This window comes from Natator depressus, chromosome 2, assembly GCF_965152275.1.
Source record: "Natator depressus isolate rNatDep1 chromosome 2, rNatDep2.hap1, whole genome shotgun sequence".
Taxonomy (NCBI): Eukaryota; Metazoa; Chordata; order Testudines; family Cheloniidae; genus Natator; species Natator depressus.
This window is the reverse complement of record NC_134235.1, coordinates 192,858,297-192,880,575: the sequence shown is the minus strand read 5'-3', so window position 1 is coordinate 192,880,575 and position 22,279 is coordinate 192,858,297. Positions and strand designations below refer to the sequence as shown.

General features: G+C 39.5%; 2 protein-coding genes across 2 annotated transcripts in view; both read right to left on the bottom strand.

The window, feature by feature from the left end:
* The window catches only part of NEK10 (NIMA related kinase 10), a 171,800-nt gene extending 164,855 nt beyond the window's left edge, over positions 1–6,945 (bottom strand). Inside the window, exon 1 of the mRNA XM_074945638.1 lies at positions 6,826–6,945. The gene's annotated coding sequence lies outside the window, so the exon portion shown is untranslated. The remainder of the gene's footprint in view (positions 1–6,825) is intronic.
* A 1,246-nt stretch (positions 6,946–8,191) lies between these two features.
* The window catches only part of SLC4A7 (solute carrier family 4 member 7), a 160,834-nt gene continuing 146,746 nt past the window's right edge, over positions 8,192–22,279 (bottom strand). The window contains exons 26-27 of the mRNA XM_074945637.1: positions 20,036–20,143; positions 8,192–12,917 (exon numbers count right to left, since the gene is read on the bottom strand). Of these exons, the coding sequence (XP_074801738.1) occupies positions 12,836–12,917; positions 20,036–20,143 (190 nt within the window). The 3' untranslated portion in view covers positions 8,192–12,835. The remainder of the gene's footprint in view (positions 12,918–20,035; positions 20,144–22,279) is intronic.

Here is a 22,279-nt window from a genome sequence, read left to right as displayed (position 1 = left end):
CAAGCCACTGCTGAAACCTCATCTGGAATAGTGTGTGCAGTTCTGGTCTCCCAGAAACTTAAGAAAGTTGAATTCAAACTGGAACAGATGCAGAGAATGGCTACTAGGATGAGGTAAACCTTATGAGAGGAGACACAAGGAGCTTGGCTTGTTTAGCCTGACAAAAAGAAGGCTGAGAGAAGATATGACTGCTCTCTAGACATATATCAAAGGGATAAATACCAGGGAAGGAGAATAATTATTTAAGTTATGTGCCAATGTTACCACAAAAATAAATGGATATAAACTGGCCATCAACAAGTTTAGGCTTGAAATTAAATGAATGTTTCTTACCCTCAGAGGAGTGAAGTCCTAGAACAGTCTTCCAAGGGGACCAGTGGGGGCAAAAAAATCTAACTGGCTTCAAGACTGAGCTTTATAAGTTTATAGAGGGGGTGGTATGCTAAGATTGCTTACAATGGCATATGGCCCATCTTCGACTACTAGTAGCAAATATCCCCAATGGATGGAGATGGGGCGCTAGATAGGGAGGGCTCTGAGTTACTACAGAGAATTATTTCCCAGCTGTCTGGCTGGTGAGTTTTGCAACATGTTCAAGGGTCTAACTGATCACCATATTTTGGGTTGGGAAAGAATTTTCCCCCAGGTCAGATTGGCAGAGACCATGGAGGAGAGGTCGCTTTCCTCTGCACCATGGGGCACAGGTCACTTGCTGGTTTAAACTAGAGTAAACGGCAGATTCTCTGTAACTTTAAGTCTTTAAATCATGGTATGAGGACTTCAGTAATTCAGTCAGAAGTTATAGGTCTATTACAGGAGGAGGTGGGTGAGGTTCTGGAAAGAGAATCCAAGACGTTTTTAGTAACATACGTATAGCAATGTGTTCACTGCAACATACAAATTTTTAAATTGAGAGTGTCAGAAAGTCAGGGACTACAAAAAAGGTAGATCTCATTAAGGGAATGCCCAATTCAGCTCTGAATAAAAGTCCAGCTTTCTGCCCAGTTCACAGAGATATGAACGTTGGCAATAAATGTACAGGCCCAATCCTACTAGATGAGCGTGGTCAGCGTATGTCAGGAGGTTGTCAGACTTTATAGGATTGGGCCCAAGGACAGGAAGGAGTGGAAATTAGAAGAGAACTGAACAGCTGATTTGAGAAAGTCCTGAGAGTCGCTTATTTATTTGCCTTTGTTATTTCATTGCTTTTATTTTTCTTTTGTGGTCATGGCTGCCTGTCAGTAAGTCACTACTTCAAAATATACAGGACAGATTATTTTTTCTGCCATCTCCTATAGCTAATATTTATCACAAAAGGATTTATTTTTCTTCCTTGACAACCTGATACATGTACATATTTTCCTTTTATATTAACAGATGGCATGCGCCACGGGGTAGGCATCACAGAACTTTGACAATATGAATTATCACAGTGACAAGCTAGTAAACAAAAGAACCTTAACTTTGAATTAGTTATTAAATGCAAACAAAAAGACAAAGTGATGGTATGGTTGGCATTTTAAATGTATAGCAATCAATATACTTTTTTTTAAAAGTAACGAACTAGCTATATACCAATATAATGCCCAAAGGTTAGAAAAAAAGGATGAACCCTGACATGGGAAGTATCAAAGATACTAATCTGCACTCTGAGCTCTCTGCTTCTTTTCCAGTTAGAATGGTTGGGGCCACTTCTTCTATAATACCCAGAGAAAGGAAGTTAAACTGTGGGCCCTGTGGACAATGTTTGCCAAAAGATTCCAAGCTCATGTATACATTTAGGCATTCTTCAAGAGCAACTCATCTATTTTCAATGAGTTTTGCAAACTGTATCAATCTAGAAGTCTTCACATTCATCTACGTCAAGTATTTTTACAGATCAGCAGGTATAATTGTATTAATATTTAATTTGGATTAATCATTTATTTAGAGTTGTTTTGATACTGTATATTAGAGCAAACCTGATACTAATAAACAACACTTAGCACTTCTTTGGTCAGAAGTCTCCAAAGTATTTTACAAACATTGCTGAAGTCTCACAACACTCCTGTGAGATATGGAAGTATTAACATAAGAGCAGCCCTACTGGGTCAGACTAAAGGTCCATCTAGCCCAGTATCCTGTCTTCTAACACTCGCCAATGTCAGGTGCCCCAGAGGGAATGAACAGAACAGGTAATAAAGTGATCCATCCCCTGTCGCCCACTCCCAGCTTCTGGCAAACAGAGGCTAGGGACACCATCCTTGCCAATAGCCATTGATGGATCTATCCTCCATGGACTTATATAGTTCTTTTTTGAACCCTGTTATAGACTTGGCCTTCACAACATCCTCTGGCAAAGAGCTCCACAGATTGGCTGTGCGTTGTGTGAAAAAAAGACTTCCTTTTGTTTGTTTTAAACCTGCTGCCATTAATTTAATTTGGTGACCCCCAGTTCTTGTGTTATGAGAAGGAGTAAATAACACTTCCTTATTTACTTTCTCTGCACCAGGCATGATTTTATAGAATTCAATCATATCTCCCCTTAGTTGTCTCTTTTCCAAGCTGAAAAGTTTCAGTCTTATTAATCTCTCCTCATACAGAAGCCATTCCATACCTCTAATAATTTTTGTTGCCCTTTTCTGAACCCTTTCCAATTCCAATATATCTTTTTTGAGATGGGGCAAACACATCTCCATGCAGTATTCAAGATGTGGGCATACCGTGGATTTGTATAGAGGCAATATGATATTTTCTGTCTTATTATCTATCCCTTCCTTAATAAAAAGAAAAGGAGTACTTGTGGCACCTTAGAGACTAACCAATTTATTTGAGCATGAGCATAAGCATAAGCTTTCAGATGCATCCGATGAAGTGAGCTGTAGGTCACGAAAGCTTACGCTCAAATAAATTGGTTAGTCTCTAAGGTGCCAAAAAGTACTCCTGTTCTTTTTGCGAATACAGACTAACACGGCTGCTACTCTGAAACCTTTTCTTAACGATTCCCAACATTCTGTTCGCTTTTTTGACTGCCGCTGCACATTGAGTGGATGTTTTCAGATAACTATCCACAATGACTCCAAGATCTCTTTCTTGAGTGGTAACAGCTAATTTAGACCCCATCACTTTATATGTATAGTTGGGATTATGTTTTCCAATGTACATTACTTTGCATTTATCAACACTGAATTTCATCTTCCATTTTGTTGCCCAGTCACCCAGTTTTGAGAGATCCTTTTGTAACTCTTCACAGTCTGCCTGGGACTTAACAATCTTGAGTAGTTTTGTATCATCTGCAAATTTTGCCACCTCACTGTTTACCCCTTTTTCCAGATCATTTATGAATATGTTGAAGAGGACTGGTCCCATTTCAGAGCCTGGGGGGGACACCACTCTTTACCTCTCTCCATTCTGAAAACTGACCATTTATAACTACCTTTGTTTCCTATCTTTAAAATAGTTACCGATCCATGAAAGGACCTTCCCTCTTATCCCATGACAGCTTACTTTGCTTAAGAGCCTTTGGTGAGGGACCTTGTTAAAGGATTTCTGAAAATCTAAGTACACTGCACTGGATCCCCCTTGTCCACATTCTTGTTGACCCCTCAAAGAATTCTAGTAGATTGTGAGGCATGATTTCCCTTTATAAAAACCATGTTGACTCTTCCCCAACAAATTATGTTCATCTATGTGTCTGACAATTCTGTTCTTTACTATAGTTTCAACCGGTTTGCCTGGTACTGAAGTCAGGCTTACTGGCCTGTAATTCCCGGGATCACCTCTGGAGCGCTTTTAAAAAATTGGCATCACATTAGCTATCCTCCAGTCATTGGTACAGAAGCTGATTTAAATTATAGGTTACACACTAGAGTTAGTAGTTCTGCAATTTAACATTTAAGTTCCTTCAGAACTCTTGGGTGAATACCATCTGGACCTGGTGACTTATTACTGTTTAGCTTATCAATTTGTTCCAAAACCTCCTCTAATGACACCTCAATCTGGGACAGTTGCTCAGATTTGTCACCTAAAAAGAATGGCTCGGGTTGGGGAATCTCCCTCACATCCTCAGTAGTGAAGACCGATACAAAGAATTCATTTAGTTTCTCCGCAATGGCCTTATCATCCTTGAAAGCTCCTTTAGCATCTTGATCGTTCAGTGGCCCCACTGGTTGTTTAGCAGGCTTCCTGCTTCTGATGTACTTAAAAATGTTTTTGCTATTACTCTTTTAAGTCTTTGGCTAGCTGTTCTTCAAATTCTTTTATGGCCTTCCAATTTTTACACTTTTTACACTTCATTTGCCAAAGTTTATGCTCCTTTCTATTTTCCTCACTAGATTTAACTTCCACGTTTTAAAGGCTACCTTTTTGTCTCTCACTGCTTTTTTTACTTTGTTGTTTAGCCACAGTGGTACCTTTTTGGTTCTCTTACTACGTTTTTTAATTTGAGGTATACATTTAAGTTAAGCCTCTATTATGGTGCCTTTAAGAAATTTCCATGCAGCTTGCAGGGATTTCACTTTTTGCGCTGTGCCATTTAATTTCTGTTTAGTTCCATTTTCTGAAATTAAATGCTATCATGTTGGTCTGCTGTGATGTTTTCCCCGCCACAGGGATGTTAAATTTAATTATATTATAGTCACTATTACCAAGCGGTCCAGATTCTGTGCTCCACTTAGGACTAAATCAAGAATTGCCTTTCCTCTGGTGGGTTTCAGGACTAGCTGCTCCAAGAAGCAGTCATTTAAGGTGTCAAGAAACTTTATCTCTGCATCCCGTTCTGAGGTGACATGTACCCAGTCAGTATGGGGATAGTTGAAATCCCCCATTATTATGAGTTTTTTATTTTAATAGCCTCTCTAATCTCCTGAGCATTGCAGAGTCACTATCGCCATCCTGGTCAGTTGGTCGGTAATATACCCCTACTGCTATATTCTTATTATTAGAGCATAGAATTACTATCCATAGAGATTCTATGGTACGCTTTGGTTCATTTAAGATTTTTACTTCATTTGATTCTACGCTTTCTTTCACATATAGTGGCACTCCCCCACCAGCACAACCTGTTCTGTCCTTCTGATATATTTTGTACCCTGGTATTACTGTGTCCCATTGATTATCCTCATTCCACCAAGTTTCTGTGATGCCTATTGTATCAATATTCTCATTTAATATGAGGCACTCTAGTTCACCCATCTTATTATTTAGACTTTAGCATTTGTATATAAGCACTTTAAAAAAGTGTCACTTTTTAGCTGTCTGCCATTACATGATGTAACTGAATGGGACTTTTTTCATTTGACTGTTTCTCATCGGATCCTACCTGTATTTTATCATCTTCCACCCTCTCCTCCTTACAGGGACATAGAGAATCTCCATTAATAGATCCTTCCCTATGGGATGCCTCTGTCCAAACCACATGCTCCTCCGCACCTGTCGGCTTTCCCCCAGCCCTTAGTTTAAAAACTGCTCTATAACCTTTTTAATTTTAAATCCAGCTAAGGACTAAGCCTAAACAGGCCTAGATTTCCCATAACAAATCAATATGCTCATGGCACTGCTGGTTCTCTGCTCTTCCAAAGCAATCTCCACAGTTCCTACGGTGGAATCCAACATTCTTTGACAGTGTCCCTCCATACAAATAATTCAATCCAAGCACTGTGGGTTTATGTGCACATTTATCCAGCTCAAGACCCAGATCCTGCCTGAGTCTATCCTGGTAAACCACTGCTTACAGATGTGGCAACAGACACAAAGAGGTTAAGTGGTTGGAGAAAGTTATAGAACAAGTCTGTGACAGAGAAGGGATAACAATCCAACTCTCTTAAATCCATTTTCTGTGCTTTAACTATTAGACAGACCTTTTGGGGAATGCTGTTGGTGACTGGCAGGTTTTGGAAATTATGATGGTAAATTAAAGCATCAATGATTTGGTCCCTTTTCAATTTCCATAACAGGGATTTGGGGTCGGATGGGGGCAGAACTACGTAACTAGACTGTGTTTAGAAGATAAAAGTATTATGGAATGTCTATTTTAGCAGTGTTATCTTCTATTAGCTGGTCTGCCTCACCTCGGAGATATCTTCCCTTGAGTTTGCTGATGTTACTTTATTTTTTTAGACTGCTCAGACTGAGTTTGTACATATTCTCAAGGGGTTAATTGCAAAAAGTTATCAGATTGCTTTTTTTCCCCTGCTGCTTTTTCAAACCCGGTTTGAAACGCTGTACAGAAACTGTGTATTTAACCTTAAATTCTCCAAGTCCCTCTCATTCCTCAAAACTTGTTAATACATTTCTGGTGAGGTGGGGCTCAGAACTGAAGGGAATCCCTCGGGTGCCCCCTCCCCCATCAGCGGGGACAGGGGCATCCCTTATCCTACCAGACCTCTGGGCAGACGTCTGACACCTCAGAGATCTGGGAGAAGCAGCTGATGCTGTCAGGGGTTCTCTGCTGGGTGTCCCCTCCGGATCCCCGATTTTCCTTTGATCTCTCCGCCGTCCCTGTCGTTTCATAGGCTGCCCCCGGTGTTCAGTTGTGGACTGGGTCTGATGGCTCTTCCCCCAGCCCAATTTCAGGGGGCCTCGATCCCCGTCCCAGGACTCGCAAATAGCAGGGACGGGGCAGCGACCTCCCTGTTTTGGGACCCGCCACCTTCCCTGCGATCCAAGACACACCGGTCCCTGCAGACCCGCACCCCGGGTCAGCCCCGCTGCCGGCGGCGGCCGCTTTGCCCGACCTCTCTCGGGGGAGGGGGGCCCGCTCCGCTGTGAGGGTCCCGTCACCCGCCTGTGGCCGGCCCCGGAGCCCCTCACCCTACCCAACCCGGCAGCGGGCTCCCGCCTACTCACTGCGCGGCGGCGGGAGGTGGCGAGGGTCTAGCCCCCGGGGAAGCCCCTGTTCGCTACGCTCCGGCGCTCCCCGGGCCCCTCTCTTCTCGCCGCAGCCCCCGAATTTGTTTTTGATCAACTGACAGCCTCGCAGCCAATCAGATCACTCCTCCTCCAGAGACGCCGAGTTCCCCGGCCAATCGCTGTCCTCCATGCTACGAGGTGCGGGCACCATAGAGACGGCTAAACGCCGCCGCTGTTGCCATGGTCACAACAACGCTTGTGTGGAGCTTGGCCAAGTAACTCGGTGGAATGGGGGTCACTGTATTGGGGCCAGGAGCTCCAAGCAGGGGGGTCAGGGCCTCCCGCAACCAGAAGGGGCAGCGGCTTCCCCCAGGTGGGGCCCAGGAGCGAAGCGGCCCTGCCACTGCGGGAGCTCGGAAAGGGGAGGGAGGCAGCCCCGTCTGCTCCGGCCGCCTCAGCGCTCCGGGGGCGGCATGCACGGGGACTGCAGGGTGTTGGGAGGAGCAAGGGCTGCGTCCCCTTCCCAACACAGCCCCTCGCCCTCTCCGACACTCGGCTCCCCGCCGCTGGAAGCGCTCTGACCCGCTCCCGCTGAACCAAGGCACAAAAATCCCACTCAGAGCGGGACTGCGCCCCAAAGGGGTCCGCTCTAAAACACTAATAATTATTGCTACTTGCAACTTATTGCCTTTAAATACAGCCATCTCCGGGCCTACCAGGCGTTACCGTCTTTAAAATTTCCATACAGTTAGTTCAAGCAGTTAAGACAAATCGTAAAAAATGAGACAAATGTTTAAAAAAAAACCAAAACCTTGAGTTGAAATGATTGGGTACAGGACCTGCAACTCGAACAAAAGAAAACTTGGGGAAACATTATTTCCCTTCAGCATCTACATAGGTTTTCAATCCACACCAGTTTTCCAACTCATAAAGAGGCTAAAATTAAAACAAGTCTTTATAATGGAAGGTGGTGGTATGTGGAGGCATGCTTTTAATAACTGTATTGAAATTTAACCTACACTGTAAAGCAGAAGAAACCTGCCTTCCCTGGAAGCCAGAGTCTTTGGTTATTCGGTTGGAAATTTTGGTTATTTCCTTTTAACACACCTAATCCAGTTTTGATTGATACATTTAATACTTACAGAATCATTCTGTCACATTTACAGCACAACAGATACAGATCATTTGCTCAGATACTTAGCACCTGTCTACACATGGAGTTATTCTATAATAGCTATTCAGGAACAGCTATTCCAGAATAAATTTCATGTGTAGACAAATAGAGCACACATCATCCCATAAATCATAAAAGTCTGCAAATGTTAGCAAATGCAATACATGATTTTTCAAGGCTGTCTGTCCCTCACCAGAGAGCAAGAGAGAGACTGGAACAGCTTTATACCAGTGCCATTAATCCTGTACTTGACATTTGCATATTTGCATGGAAGTAGAAATTAAAACATTTAATTCAGTTCAGTAGATTTTTATTGCTTTTGCCAACTTTTTGAAACATTACAAAAAATAACTTTCTTCTAATCACAATTAAACAAATTACAAAGGCTGGATCTTTTACATTAGAGACGTCAGAGAATTTTGTGTACTTTATATAAACTTAAAACATTGTTTCTCCATTTGGAATAATGTTTAACTTGCTTTGGGTTTTATTATAAAAGTAAAAGCATTACTGTTTTATTTAGAAAAGCAGTCATAAAAAGCTGGAATTGTATGTAATTACATCTCAAGTGACCAAATATAATGAATACTAAAATTAAAAATTTTGTTCAGTTAAATGTGCTGAACACTGGAAGACACAGAAAAACAATGTGAATCACGTATCAACAACAGAAGGGAAAAATATGGTTATAAATGCCATGTCATCTCTTACCAATAAGTCGTTATTTAGAAAAACCCTGGATGTCTGACACATTACTCCAAGAACTCCAAATAAGTGTCAATATGTACTAAATTCAATATGAAAAAGTCTTTAGATTAATATCAATTCCAACTAAAAGTTTTTCCTATAGTTGACAATTTTACTAAAAAAGTTACAAAATAAAATTCATTTTTAATTAAAATCACTAGGCAAATTTGTTTTGCATGTCGAACACTACTTTTTCATAGACTCAAAACTGTGTGCTTTTAGTCTTAAATTTATTTTCTATAAAATAAATTACTGTTGATATAAACAAGCCACCCTTCACACACTAGTACTATGCTAGATAACGGATGGGACTTAGAGGAGTAATTTTAAAACATTAAATTACTAACCATATGAAACAAAAGCAAATTAGAATCAACATGTGGTGTTAATGGTTTACAAATTCTACGTTTGTGAATTTAAAACAGTATGAACCAATTAAGTTACTTTATGCATTTACAGAATTTATGTACAATATATAACCCTTTATAATGCTACAGGCTCTGTTACATTACACCTATTTATTATATTTGATAGCACTTTGAATCTGCCTTTGCAAAGGGCAAATGTTAGAAAACTACTGTTTACACATACAAATGCATTTGAAATGAAAGATACTGGGAGAGGTTTTATTAAACGTAAGAGAAATAGTTAATACGTTTGGCTGAAAAAAAACAAAACACTAGTGCTCTGAATTCCGTCCTACAAGTTTTGTAAAGATAAACTTGGCAACCTGGAACATTTTGCATTTTTTACTTAAAAAACATATACATTAAAACAAAGAGGAAAGTATAATTAACTTGGGCACATCTAAAACAGAATTAGAAATGTGTTTCTTGTAATACATAAGAAAATACTAAAAATGAGTTTTTGTAAAGTTAATATTTAAAAATGACTGCTTTGTAAATGAGACCTTTCAGGAGATATTTGAATTGAGTGGTCAAAATTAAGACCTATATTTATGTAAACATACATCTTTATAAATAAATTAAAAAGGATCACAAGGAATTTCCTGAGGTGGCTCTGCAGCCAGATACACAGTAGCATTAAGCTCCATCCCCGGCAAACAAGGCATCTAAAAAAGTGCAGGGTTGTTTATTTTATTCTACTGTTAGAATGGAAAAATATTGGCTTAATTTTACGTTTTACCCCAAGGTAAATCAGTGTACAGTAATCACCACTGCTCATTTATACCTATTAAGGGAACAATTATATATATATATACGTACAGGAAACTATGTCGTTCACTATTTTACTTTAACCGTATACATGATTTTTTAATGCAGAGAAGGAAACATTTATACAAAGTAAAAAATAAGCAGTAAATTACTTAAACACAAGTTACCACTGGGTTTTTATGCACGTAAAACCAGGTCTGATTCTGATGTCCAGTGGTTAAAAAGAAGTGAGAATATAACACATTATTAACCAAGAACATTGGAACAAAATGTAAACAACTTTGCAAGTTATGGTATTTCTGGCACTGATTAATTATTTACATTATTCAACAGAATCCATGGAATACTGTGATTCTAAGAGGATTTCAAATTTTTACTTTAAATAGAAAAATACCCACTTCCTGTAAAGTAGCCAAAACTTATTAACCCTTTGGCAATGGAAACCAGATGCAAAATGTTCAGTGTCATGAGACCCTAAACTCTGGCATTAAAGGGTTAAAAATCTCAAGACCTGTGATGTCGGTTTTGGGTCTTTGGAAATTGTTGTGCAGCTGTGGACATGGAAGAATAAAATGCTAAAGGAAGACCAGTAAGTAAAAAAGCACTGTGGATAATGCTACATACACTGGCAGAGGAGTTTTTATTCTCTTTCTTGACTGTATCAGAAAGAAGATACTTAACAGTCAAGAGTTGACTTGCAGACATGGACTTCATTGTTTGTGAGGTTTGAGGAGTATTTGGGAGAGACAGCCATAATTCTAGTGTACATCTTATTTCAACCAGAGGAAAAAACATATTCCTTGAAGGAGCATATCTTCAGGCTAAGAAACAGGCCATACAAACACCCAGGAATGAAGCAATACCTATACTGTGTCTGACTCAATATTAGTCAAATTGATTGAGCAAAATCAAATAAGGTCTGCACTGACTTCAGCCATTATTGTGATGTCAGTTTCCACAGCATTACTCATACTGCTTTGTATTGATGTTTGTGTCAAAAAACTTATTTTTTCCCCTGGAATTCAGCCTAACCGCAGCAGCACCATTTTACTATATCATGATTACAATTAAAGGGGATGGTAATGTATGTAAAGTTTAACTTTTTAATATAACTTTAATGCCACTAGCAATATTTCCACCATACCCAATTACTGTTTTTAGTTTTATTGCAAAATTATCCTCACCCCAAATTGACAGCACCCAACTCCATGTTGAGTGGTATTTTCAAAAACATTGCCTTGGCTTAACTTTGCTCCCTTTGAAGTTAATGAGAGTTTAAGCATAAAATCAAAGGTAAAACTCTCATTAACTTCAAAGGGAGCAGCAGAATTAAGCCAAAGGTGAGTGCTTTTGAAAATAGTGCCCTCTATTTTTAATATATGTAGTTTGTACTTAAAACTATTACGAGCTTAACAAATTCTGTTAGCAGCTCAAAATTTAGATAAATCATTTGAGAAAATAAAGTAACACCAAAAAACCCAAAGAATAAGGCAAATAACATCAACAGTGAAAACAGGTAAGTGATCAAGATTTTGATCTTTACATAAAATTTTAACATTTCCTCAAATACAAATGCTCACACTAAACATTGCAGGGATTGGAGATACCAGTACAATAACTTGGAACACAACAACTGCATTCTCAGTGAAATATCTAAATGTCCAAGGGCCCCAATAAATCAAATTTACTTTAGTATACAAATATTAACTTTTTCAGATTTATTTTACACAGCATTAAGATTCATACCAATTAAAATAAATAAAACTTTTTTTAAAAATTAAGGTTAATATGCTACCAAATATGCCCTTTACAATGGAAAGGATCATAACTGTAAACACAAAACCCAAGGTAATTTGTAATCCATAAAATACTGGTCATAAAGCTATTTCAGAATTCTAACCAACTGCTGATAAGTTAGTCAAATACTTTATAAATTAAAAAAAGAATTAAGCCTGATTCAAGAAAAAGACATTCTGATGAGGACAAGAGATGCTGGAAAGGCTCCAGTCTCCTGAGAATGTGGCGTCTTCCATTAATGTCAACAGAAGTTATGCATGCACAGGGAGAGGAAAACATCTCTCTAAGAGTTCAAGACTATAATGTAATGAGCTCTAATAAATAGTTATCAACCAAATCAAATACATACTAAATTATTTCTGTTAGAGATCCATTTTACATTACTTAAACATTGAGGTTCCAGAAATATCAAATACTGATTTGAAATTAAAACTACATTTAAAGAGGACCCGTATTGCTACTGAGTAATATAATAGGATTTGAAGAATAGATTTTTTTTTACAAGGGGATGGAACAGCATTACATATATTTTAAGGACTGCATCACGTATCAGTTTATGGCTGAAAGGCCAATGCCATGAAATATGAATCACAGAATCCAGAAAGATCATCATCATATAGTGGAGAAAAGTCAAATATGCAGTTTATGTAATGGCACATTAACATTTGTTCTATGGAACCTGACAATCTGTGCTTTCCCTGCAAAAAATCTCAAATGTAATTGCCTGCACTGAAAACAAAATTCTGTAGCAGAAGAAGTTACAACAGAGACGTATTACAACATACTAAGTAATGTGGACCAATAATTATCAGCAAAAGCTGATTTGACATTTATGCACATATTGATTACTAAAAAGAATATGCATTCATTTCAATCTTCCTATTTAAAAAATGAAAATAAAATTTCCAATAAAATAAATATTTGAGGAGTGATCACCACCCATCTTACTTGTATGAACATCTCATTATACACGTATAGTATCTACAGTGCTAATAACTGCAGTCCGCGTGATACTTCTTAAAGAAACATGGAAATCACCATTCAATGGTATGATATCCTACAGTCATATATACATATACAAACACACACATATATAATTCCCCTTGATTTCGTTCTATAATGATGTTTCAGCATCCACATACTTCATTACAGGTGAATCTTCCATGCTTATTTGCACACTTTCTGGTTTCTCAGGGCTGTTGAAGGCAAAGACAAAGGTTTATGGTCTCCAAAAAAACTGACAAAAAGATTAAGCCAAGCACTTCCAAACTTTAGCATGCAAGCATCCAAAGTTTGAGATTTTTATAGATGGATACATTTATAATAAAAATCTCGTACACACAGTACTAGTTTGAAAAGGCAGCAAACCTAAAAGTAAAATTTTGCATACCATTCTGCTCTTGCATTCCAACCTTGACCGTAAGATTCTTGTGAACTGTGATATGCCCTATCAGAAAATGATGTATTTGGCCATTTAAATGTATCAACAGTAAAATGTGTACCAAACAATAGTATCTACATCATATAATTATTTTCAGGGAAGTTCAGTTTTGTTAATTATATGGAAATGGGAAAAGTGTTTTGGTTTTTTGGAGGTGTGGGGGTTGAGGGAGAAACATTTGTCATAAATTCCATTTATATCACAGACATTTTGTGATGGATTAGTATATGTCTGCATTTATCTATATCAATCTGCAAATTCCATTTATTTTGTGAACACCATCTTGATTGTAAAACTGTACTGTGCCTAAACTTTTGCTTTTTAACCTCCATACTGGATTGGGATTCCAGGAGATGTCTGGAGAAATGCTTGTGCCTAGCAGAGGGTTAGCAAAGGAGAACAATCAGGAGTTGTTCACCTGAACTGTCTTTTATTCAAATAAAAGACCCCATGAACAATGAGATGGCTGCCACCCAAAGTAGTCCTTTCTCAGGTGGGTCATGACTAAGCAACAGTTTATCTGACAAGAACTTCAAGCAGCTCAGAGCAGTCATTTAGCAAGGGGAACTGGAACTTTATAAAAGAAGGGTCTTTTCAATGGCCTTTTTATCATCAACAAGAACCAGAAGGCAAACTGTGCAGGAAGAAAAGGAAGGATCTTGGGTTCCCTAGAAGACACTGATCAAAGCCCAAAGGGCTCTCAGAGTGGTAAGGAAACTGAGGCAGGGGTTTGAATGAAGGTACTTTTATTTTTTCTTAAATCAGTATCTCTCTTGTGGTTGGTCTGAGTGAAATGTGACTGGTTTGGAAGTTACTTTGAAAAGTCTCTGTGTTACTTGCTTTCATTGTCACATTGTGCATGAGGAAGGAAACTGTAAAGGGTTAAACTGTATGGTCCTCAGCTTCAATGGAACTCAGAGTATGCAAGCCTACTGAATAAGCTTGGGAAGGCTGGCACTAGTTTCTATGCCTATGCAGTTGGATTGTGAAGTCCCATTTCTAAGGAGGGGTGCTAGACAAAGGATCTGTACCCCAAGAGTGTGCCCAGGGACAAAGGGACAGACAATGCCTAATCTCTAATCAGACCCAGCAAGCCTTGAGCATGTGGGATCCAGCGGTTGAGTCCAAACAGCATCCACCGGTGGCGGGGAAGGAGGATGCAATGGGCTCAGATGATTGTAACATTTATTTACTAAAAACATATTCTAAACTTTAGACTACCCAATGGGAAAATTATCCCTTTTCAATGGAAAGGAGAAATCTAGGATTTGATGAAACAGGAAAAGATGGCATGATTACTACCTATACTGTTCCAAATATCAGGTAATTGGAAAGGAAGGGTCACTGATGAGCAATACAAGGTACATTCTCAACCTCCTCCAGTCTCATTCCTTTTGGGAGGAACAGTTGACCTCGGGTATGCAATATCAAAGACCTGAACTCTGATGTGCTGCCTTTTGACCAGTCCTTCCAAGCTTACCAAAACAGTTCTTAAATGTTACTGTGCGATTATTGTTGCCTAATTGCTATTAGTTAATTAGTTGCCTAATTACTATTGCAGCCTAATTGTAATAGATATTGGGTTTTTTTTAGCAATTAGAATAAACTTCTTGGAAATATTTTAACTAGAGTTGGAAAGGGATTGTAATTTAGAGATACCTATATGCAGCAGAAAAAGGGAGTTACTGCTGATTTCAAATTAATTCAGGAAAAGCAAGGAGAGTAAACTAAAATTAGCAACAAGCATTCTCAATTTTATGGGTAAGAATGTGGCCAGAGCATTCTCAGGACATCTAACTCTTCTGCTCCTTTATTACAGACACAGACTGGCAAGTGCAGAGATTTTTGGATTAAAAATATGAGATGTATGCTTGATAGTCATCTGAATCAGGAAACCAGGCATGCGCAGAGATGATTTTGGAAGGGAACACCTCATTTACACCTCTGGATTTAACTGATTTGGCATGAGCACAGTGCAAAGTTGCAATGCTTTACAAGTCCTTAATGCACTTGCTGAATTTTAGGCTAGCCTCTTTTCTTATTCTACTAATTAATTAATTAATTTACAGCTGCTCCTTTGAGCCTGTCCTTATTTGGATTGATATCTGACTCATTTATTGTTATGTATGATACACAGAATTGGTCTGTAATCTTAGCTTCATATTTGATTTGTTGTGCTACATTTTAAAGGTTTTTTTTTAAATTCTTTATACTTTGCATGTAATAAGATATTAAATCAAAAAAACTAATTTATTTTGATTTCCTGGTTATTCAGTATCTTCAGGCACTAACTTTATGTGCATGTCTCCCACAAGAGCAACAGCCACTCTACCTGCTCGCTAGTTGAATTACAATACGAAAAACTACAGATGGCTAACTGTGCCATTCTACAGTGACTGGATTTTCACACTAACACATACAGAACAGAGAGGATGCAGAGAGAGGGGTGATATGGTCAAAGCAATGAGCTAGGGAAAAGGATCTTTGCAGCAGCATTCTGAATGGATGAGACTGAGCAAGAATACATTTGTCAAAGCCAAAGAAAAGGATGTTGCAGTAACTCGTACCATAAAAATTAATATATTTTCTTTTGAAATGTAAGTGTAACAACATCCGAAGTGATGCATGAAGAACTGTAACTATCAAAAGGAGAAACCCATAACATCAAGCACAGGACCATCAAACTCAAAGGTAAACAAGTGCCTGAGTGACAATCTCATGAGATCTTTGATGCAGAAGTACAATAAGTATTTTTCCTTCTTTAAAGACACCATCTGCACAAGATATTTATTCTTGGGCATCAAATGTTATCTCACAATAGAAAAACATTACAATAGACAGTACCAAAAAAAAAAGGCCAATGACACTTTTATAATTATTGCATAAAGGAGCCACATAGCTTGGAGAATCAAAAAACAGAAACAAACTAATTTAAACGGAAGCTGATTGGAGGGTCAGGGATGAAAGGAAGAAATCACTCATCCTGAAAGTAGAGCTGTTTGTCAAGCAGTGCCAGAGTGACTATGGTGGGAGATCTCAAGCATCTCTTCTCTGAGAACTTCTTGCCTGACCATGATCAAGGAACTGGCTGGAAGTTTATTGAGGCATTGACGGGAAACAACATATGACCAATAAAGGGAGTGTCTCACATCTGCCACTACCTGAGAGGGCCAGAAAGCTTTGAATAGTAAGAGTTTGAAAGTTTTGGTAGTTCTGGATTGTGAGCATGAGTAAGACTACTCTGAGGATAGCATCTTTAAAGAAAAGAAGAATTGTCTAGACTCCAAAAGAAAAAAGACAGACCAGCTCCTCAAAAGATTTGAGAGAAGGGTAACTGGAAAAAATAAAAATCAAAGAGCTTTGGTGTAAATGTGGTGAAAAGGCATTAACTCAATTAAGAGTGAGCCTCCTAATATCAGTCCTTTAGGTGAGCAGCAGACTGGCCTAGAGTGCACCACAGAGCTGAATGAAAGACTGTAGAATACATCCTATAAGAGCCTTATTAATCTGAAAATATCTATATGGACTGGTGGGGAAGAAAGATGATTCCGCAGCAGACCAACCAATCCAGTGATACCAACAAAGGGAAAAATAAATGAATCAAATGCTTGGATGTATAAAACTTTACATTCTGCATCTGTGACAGGGAGAGAAGGAAGACAAAGTTATAGGAGGGGAAGGCAAGACAAGCTGAGGGGAAGGCCATATAATATTTTATTATTTTTCTCTTGGAAGAAATTGACAAGATTCTGTGGGGGGAGAAAAGAGGAGGAGGGGAGGGGAGAGTTTGAGGAGTGAGTCTAAGATGGTGAAAAGGCAACCAGAATTGTTGGTGTGGGGCTGAATTAAATTGGAGAATTAGAGTTGTTTAGTTAGGAAGATAAGAAACCTGAAGGAGGAGAACACGAATGTGTAGTGGAAGAAGTCAGTCCCCTCATGGGATTTCTGCCAGAGATACTCGACAGCATGAGAAGCCTATCTGCTCTCCTCCTCTAATCCTTCCCCTTGCCCAGTGACCTCATTCCTTTCCTGATATCACTCACACTGACTCATCTTCTTCCTTACTCTTCTCCTTAACCTCTCACTCTTCTCTCGCTCTTTCCCCTCAATACAAGCATGCTTCAGTCCTTCCTATCTTGAAAAACCCATCCTGGACCCCAGCTTGCCTCTCCCACCACTTCCCCATCTCCATTTCATCTCTAAACTCTGTTTGCAATTACTGTCTGCAGTTCCACTCCTCCAATTCCATTATAGACCCTCTCCCAATCCAGCTTCCACCTCTTGCACTCCACTGAAACCATTCCGATCAAAGACCTCCTTCTAGCCAAATGCCAGAACCAGTACTCCATCTTCATCCTCCTTGACCTTTCAGCCACCTTCAACAGTAGCCCATGCTCTTCTTGAAATCTTGTCCTCACCTGGCTTCTGTGGCTGTCCTCTCCTGGTTTTCCTCCTACCTCTCTAATCACTCCTTCAGAGGATTTTCCTCGTCCCCCATTTAACTTCCTGTGGGAGTTTCACAGGGCTCTGTCCTTGGTCCCTTTTCTTCTCCCTCTACATCATATCTCTGGATAATCTCATCCACAAACACATATTCAACTACCATCTGTAGGTTTATGACTCAGATCTGTCTCCTTCTACCCAAACTAAAATTACAGCCTGTATGATGTCTCCTCATGGACATCTAGCTGTCAGCTCAAACTCAACGTGGCTAAAACAGAGCTCAATCTTCTCCCCCAAACCCTTCCCATTATATCCCTCTCAACCACTGTGGACATCATCATCATAATACCAGTCACTGAGGCCAGCAACTTGGGCATCATCTTCAACTGACCACATCTAGGTCTTCATATCCAGGCTACATCTAAATCTTGCAGATTCTTTTGCATGACTTCTCGAAGATGTGGCATTTCCTATCCATGCACACATCTTTACTCTCATCATCGCAGTTACTACAACATCATTTTCTCCCGCCTTGAAAAATGCAATCTTAACCCACTTGTATCCATTTAAAACGCTGTTGGCCCATCACTTTGACCATGTCACCCTTCTCTTTGCAACTCTCCATTGGCTCCCCTGCTTTTCTACTGCATCAAACATAAGCTACTTGTCTTCAATTTTAAAGCCCTTCATGGTCAACATGTCATCTCATTCAGTATTGACAGGCAGACATCAGCCAAAGACAACCTCTATCATCCACTTGTTAAATTTTCAAACAAGCACCTGTGTTCTTTTTCCCCAGATAGCACCTCACATCTGGGAGGAGCTCCCTACAAACACCTGCAAAGCTACCTCATTACCCTCCTTCAAATCTCTCCTTCAAACTCTCCTTTGAAGCCATGCCTACAATAAACTTGACAATAGTCAGGTTGCTGGTATACTGAGCCTACTGCCTGTCACACTGACTGATATTGGTCTCCTCGTTTCCTTATACTCCCTCTTCTATCTGTCAGTCTCCATGTTTTGTCTCTTGTCTTATACTTAGATTGCATCTTTTTATTCTGTGTTTGTATAGCGACTAGCACAATGAAGTCCTAGCTGATATGATAATGGTGGTGGTAAACAACAACAAAATATATTTTAGCTGTTTGCCTGGGAACTGCAGATAAGACCGGAGGGGAAAAAGAGGAGGAGAGTTTGTGTGTAAGTAATCTCCTCTCCCCCGAGAGATGGTCAACTATTAATTCTCAGGAGTCATCCTTTTAAAGAGCATGAAACTTGAAGAGTTACTCCCTAGAGAGGGATAACTCCCTTACAGAGTTGCTGACAAGGGCAGAGGCAGAACACCACAAAAGAATTTTAAAATGCCTCCCACTAGCAATCTAAATGGAGTGTGCTGTGTTAGCTCCCATTTTTCCTATAAGCAGTCGCTGGGTTTTTATCTCCCTTTGGCCTGACTGAGATTCAGCCAACCAAGGAAGAACCTCCAATAGAATACTGGGAGTAATCACTCAGAATGTAGTTTGTATTAGGCGATTGCTCCTAGGGATGAAAACTAACTCCATATGACAAAGAGGCTGTTGGCCATCATGGAGCATGCAAGTCCAGTCACAGAGAATTCATGGCTGCATAGAGCCCTAACATTCCAGTATACCATTTCAATGGTTTTATCTCCATTGAAATAAACAAACTTATTTTTCCACTGAAACTTTAAAATTAGACACAAGTTTTGGTTAGTGAAGACAGGGAGGGATTAAAAAATCAGAAAGCAAAAAACAGAACAAGGTCCTAGGGCAGCAGAAAGCAGCCATAAAGCCAGTGGATTCATCCTCCTGAGGATCTCTCCACCCCCTCCATCTCCACAATGGGCAAATCCATGGGGAGTATACAGATGATGCAACACCTCACCCATCAATTCCTAATTCTATCCTTTCTGAGTGCAGGAGATAGGGCCAGCGAAAAGGGAAGCCACGCAGAGGCTGTTTTGCTGGGGACGGGACACTAGCTTTAGCATCTGATTTTCAGATGTACTAAGCACCTGCAGCTCCCAGGCCCTTCTGATACTCAGATCCTTTATGAACACATGCCAATAAAACTTTTCGTAATCTAAGTCCCTTTCAGATTAGCATACATATCTCAAGCAAACTGGAAAGGTCTTCTAATTATGAGACAATACTTTTTACATTTTAATTAAAAGGGTTCATAGCAGGTATGACACTAGTTACTGTATAACCTCTTGGTAAAGATCACCAAAAAAAGAAGGTTTTCAGAATCTCAAGTGTCTCTTGAAAGTAAGATGTCAATATATATTCTCCCATATATTTTCAAGGTATAGAAAATACATTCTTAAAACAAACTATTTTCACAGCCAACAGCTGCTAAACACAAACAAAACTGCAGTTAGAAAATGTGTAAGTGGGTAATTATAGCTACCTCAGGTTAGCTCTGGTTACTTTGGCATTCTCAGTATTCATGGCAAGAGCCTTCCATTGTGCAGTTTTGGCCATTTCGTCTGATATGTTTACAACTGAGGGATCAATGCTGAAGAACAAACATACTTTTTGGTTAGTACTCAATACCTTGCAAAGCATTAACTTTGTCACCCATACCGTTCACATCAGTAGTGCCTTCTGTTATCACTTACATAGCCACAAGTGACATTTTAAGTAAAAATCACCCTAATGCAGTTAAACAGAAATTTAGAACACCAAATCCTGGGTGGTCTCCCATGTCGTAGCAGCTTAGGACTGTTTGTATGTAACATAGTAACTTTTGAACACAGCATCCTATCAATTCCAAAAATTCAAGGAATGTTCTAGGCATCAATTGCCAGAACCCTACTGATTTGGGGGAAGAATCAGAAAATCAAAAGGGGGAACATGGGACACACGGAGCCCCTGGCATCTGATTAACACACCCATAGCTTCATGCACCTCTGCAATTATCTATAGATCAAACAACTGCACCATCTTTAATGCCCTTCTAGCATAACAATCCCATACCTCATCTCCACCCAGCCTCCCAGTGGAGTCTGACATGATGACACCCTGACAGACTTATCTCCCAGACTAATGTTGGGGGGGAAAGGGGGAGATATGGGGCACGATGGTGAGCACACCGCCCCTGGCTCGGGGCAGAATGAGGGACCATGGTATGGTTAGGGAAGCGCATAGTCCCTAGCATGGGGGAAGGAGAGGCAGATACGGCCCCTGGCATTGGGAAAAGGGGTGCAAAGCCCCTGGCATGGGGGGGGACCCTCTTGAGAGAGGAAGGGGGGTATGGAGAGCACACAAAACCCCTGGCATGGGGAAGATTGGGAGGAGTTGCAGGGAGTCCTTGTAACAGAGGGGAATGGCAGTGTGGCACACAGAGAGGTTGTGGGGTGGAATGCAAAGAACCCCTGCTGTATACAATGAGTTTGGCCTACAGAAGCTCTGAAGTATGTGACTCCCTCCCATTGTAATATGAATTAGAAACTTCATTTTCTCAAATATCTTTTCCTTTAATCTTTCAAAAATCCATTATGGGTTGTTTAGGAATTATAAAAATAAGTTGTACTTTTTGTTTTTTTTTAATAAAGGCTGACATCTTTCAGAGATCAGAACTGTTCTGACCAGTACCCAGGAAATAATCAGGGAAGAAAGCATAAAGGCACTATTATTCTGAATTTGATAAAAAGAACTGAGGTTGAAGTGACCTATATCATGAAGTATGAAGACCTAAACTGTCAACTTTTCCTGCTGATCCAGCATTTGAAATCAGGTGATATTTGCTAGATTGCCAATAATCTAGATGTTGCTCAAATCTACTTTTTATGTGCCCCACACCCCCAAACAAGTATTTATACAGATAGGACACAGTGCCTCAGTCAAGTCATTTTTGCCACTCTTCCCCCCCTCTTCAATCCCTCCCACAAATGCAGTCCCTTTACAGGAATGATTAGACACTGCCTGATTCTCCACTAGCGTGCACCTTATGGATCTATTCATACCTATGCAAAGTAGGCTTGAAACTCTATCTTATCAGGACAGTAGTATTTCAAACCCATTTTCTTCAGCTATGACTCCACAACATGTAAGACAGTGGGGAATAAGGCTCATTCTCAGCAAGAGAAAAACTGAGATAATTTATCCAAATAGTAAGCATGTTATTTTTAATTGCTCTGGTTCCAGTTTAATAATCTGAAAACTATTTTATGTGTGCAAACTTATAATTAAAAAAGTGTAAAAATTATGATCTGCAAAAGACAGTTTTAGACCTCAACTTTATAAATCAAAGCAGCTGGTAAACATATTGCTCAACTAATGCCATTAGTTAACTATACTTAAACGAAACCTAACATTTCATATCATTAGCCATGCATAGTAACACACAAATATTCTATAGACAAGAACTGACCAAAACAGCTTCTTCACCCTGTGAACAGCTGGTCGAAACTGAGTCATCTGATCTGTTCAAGATGGTTATGTAAATGAATTATTAAAATGCAATTATTTAAAAAAAAAAGGGGGGGGGGACATACAAGCCCCTATATCATAAAAGGCAAGATTTGCTTCAATTCTTTCCCATTCCCCAAGCCCTCCCCAGCTACCTGAGTCACAAGCTTAAATGTAAATTTGTTCACTCAAATATGTCAATTATGTTTATTTAATTAAAGCAAAAAATATAAATACTGCA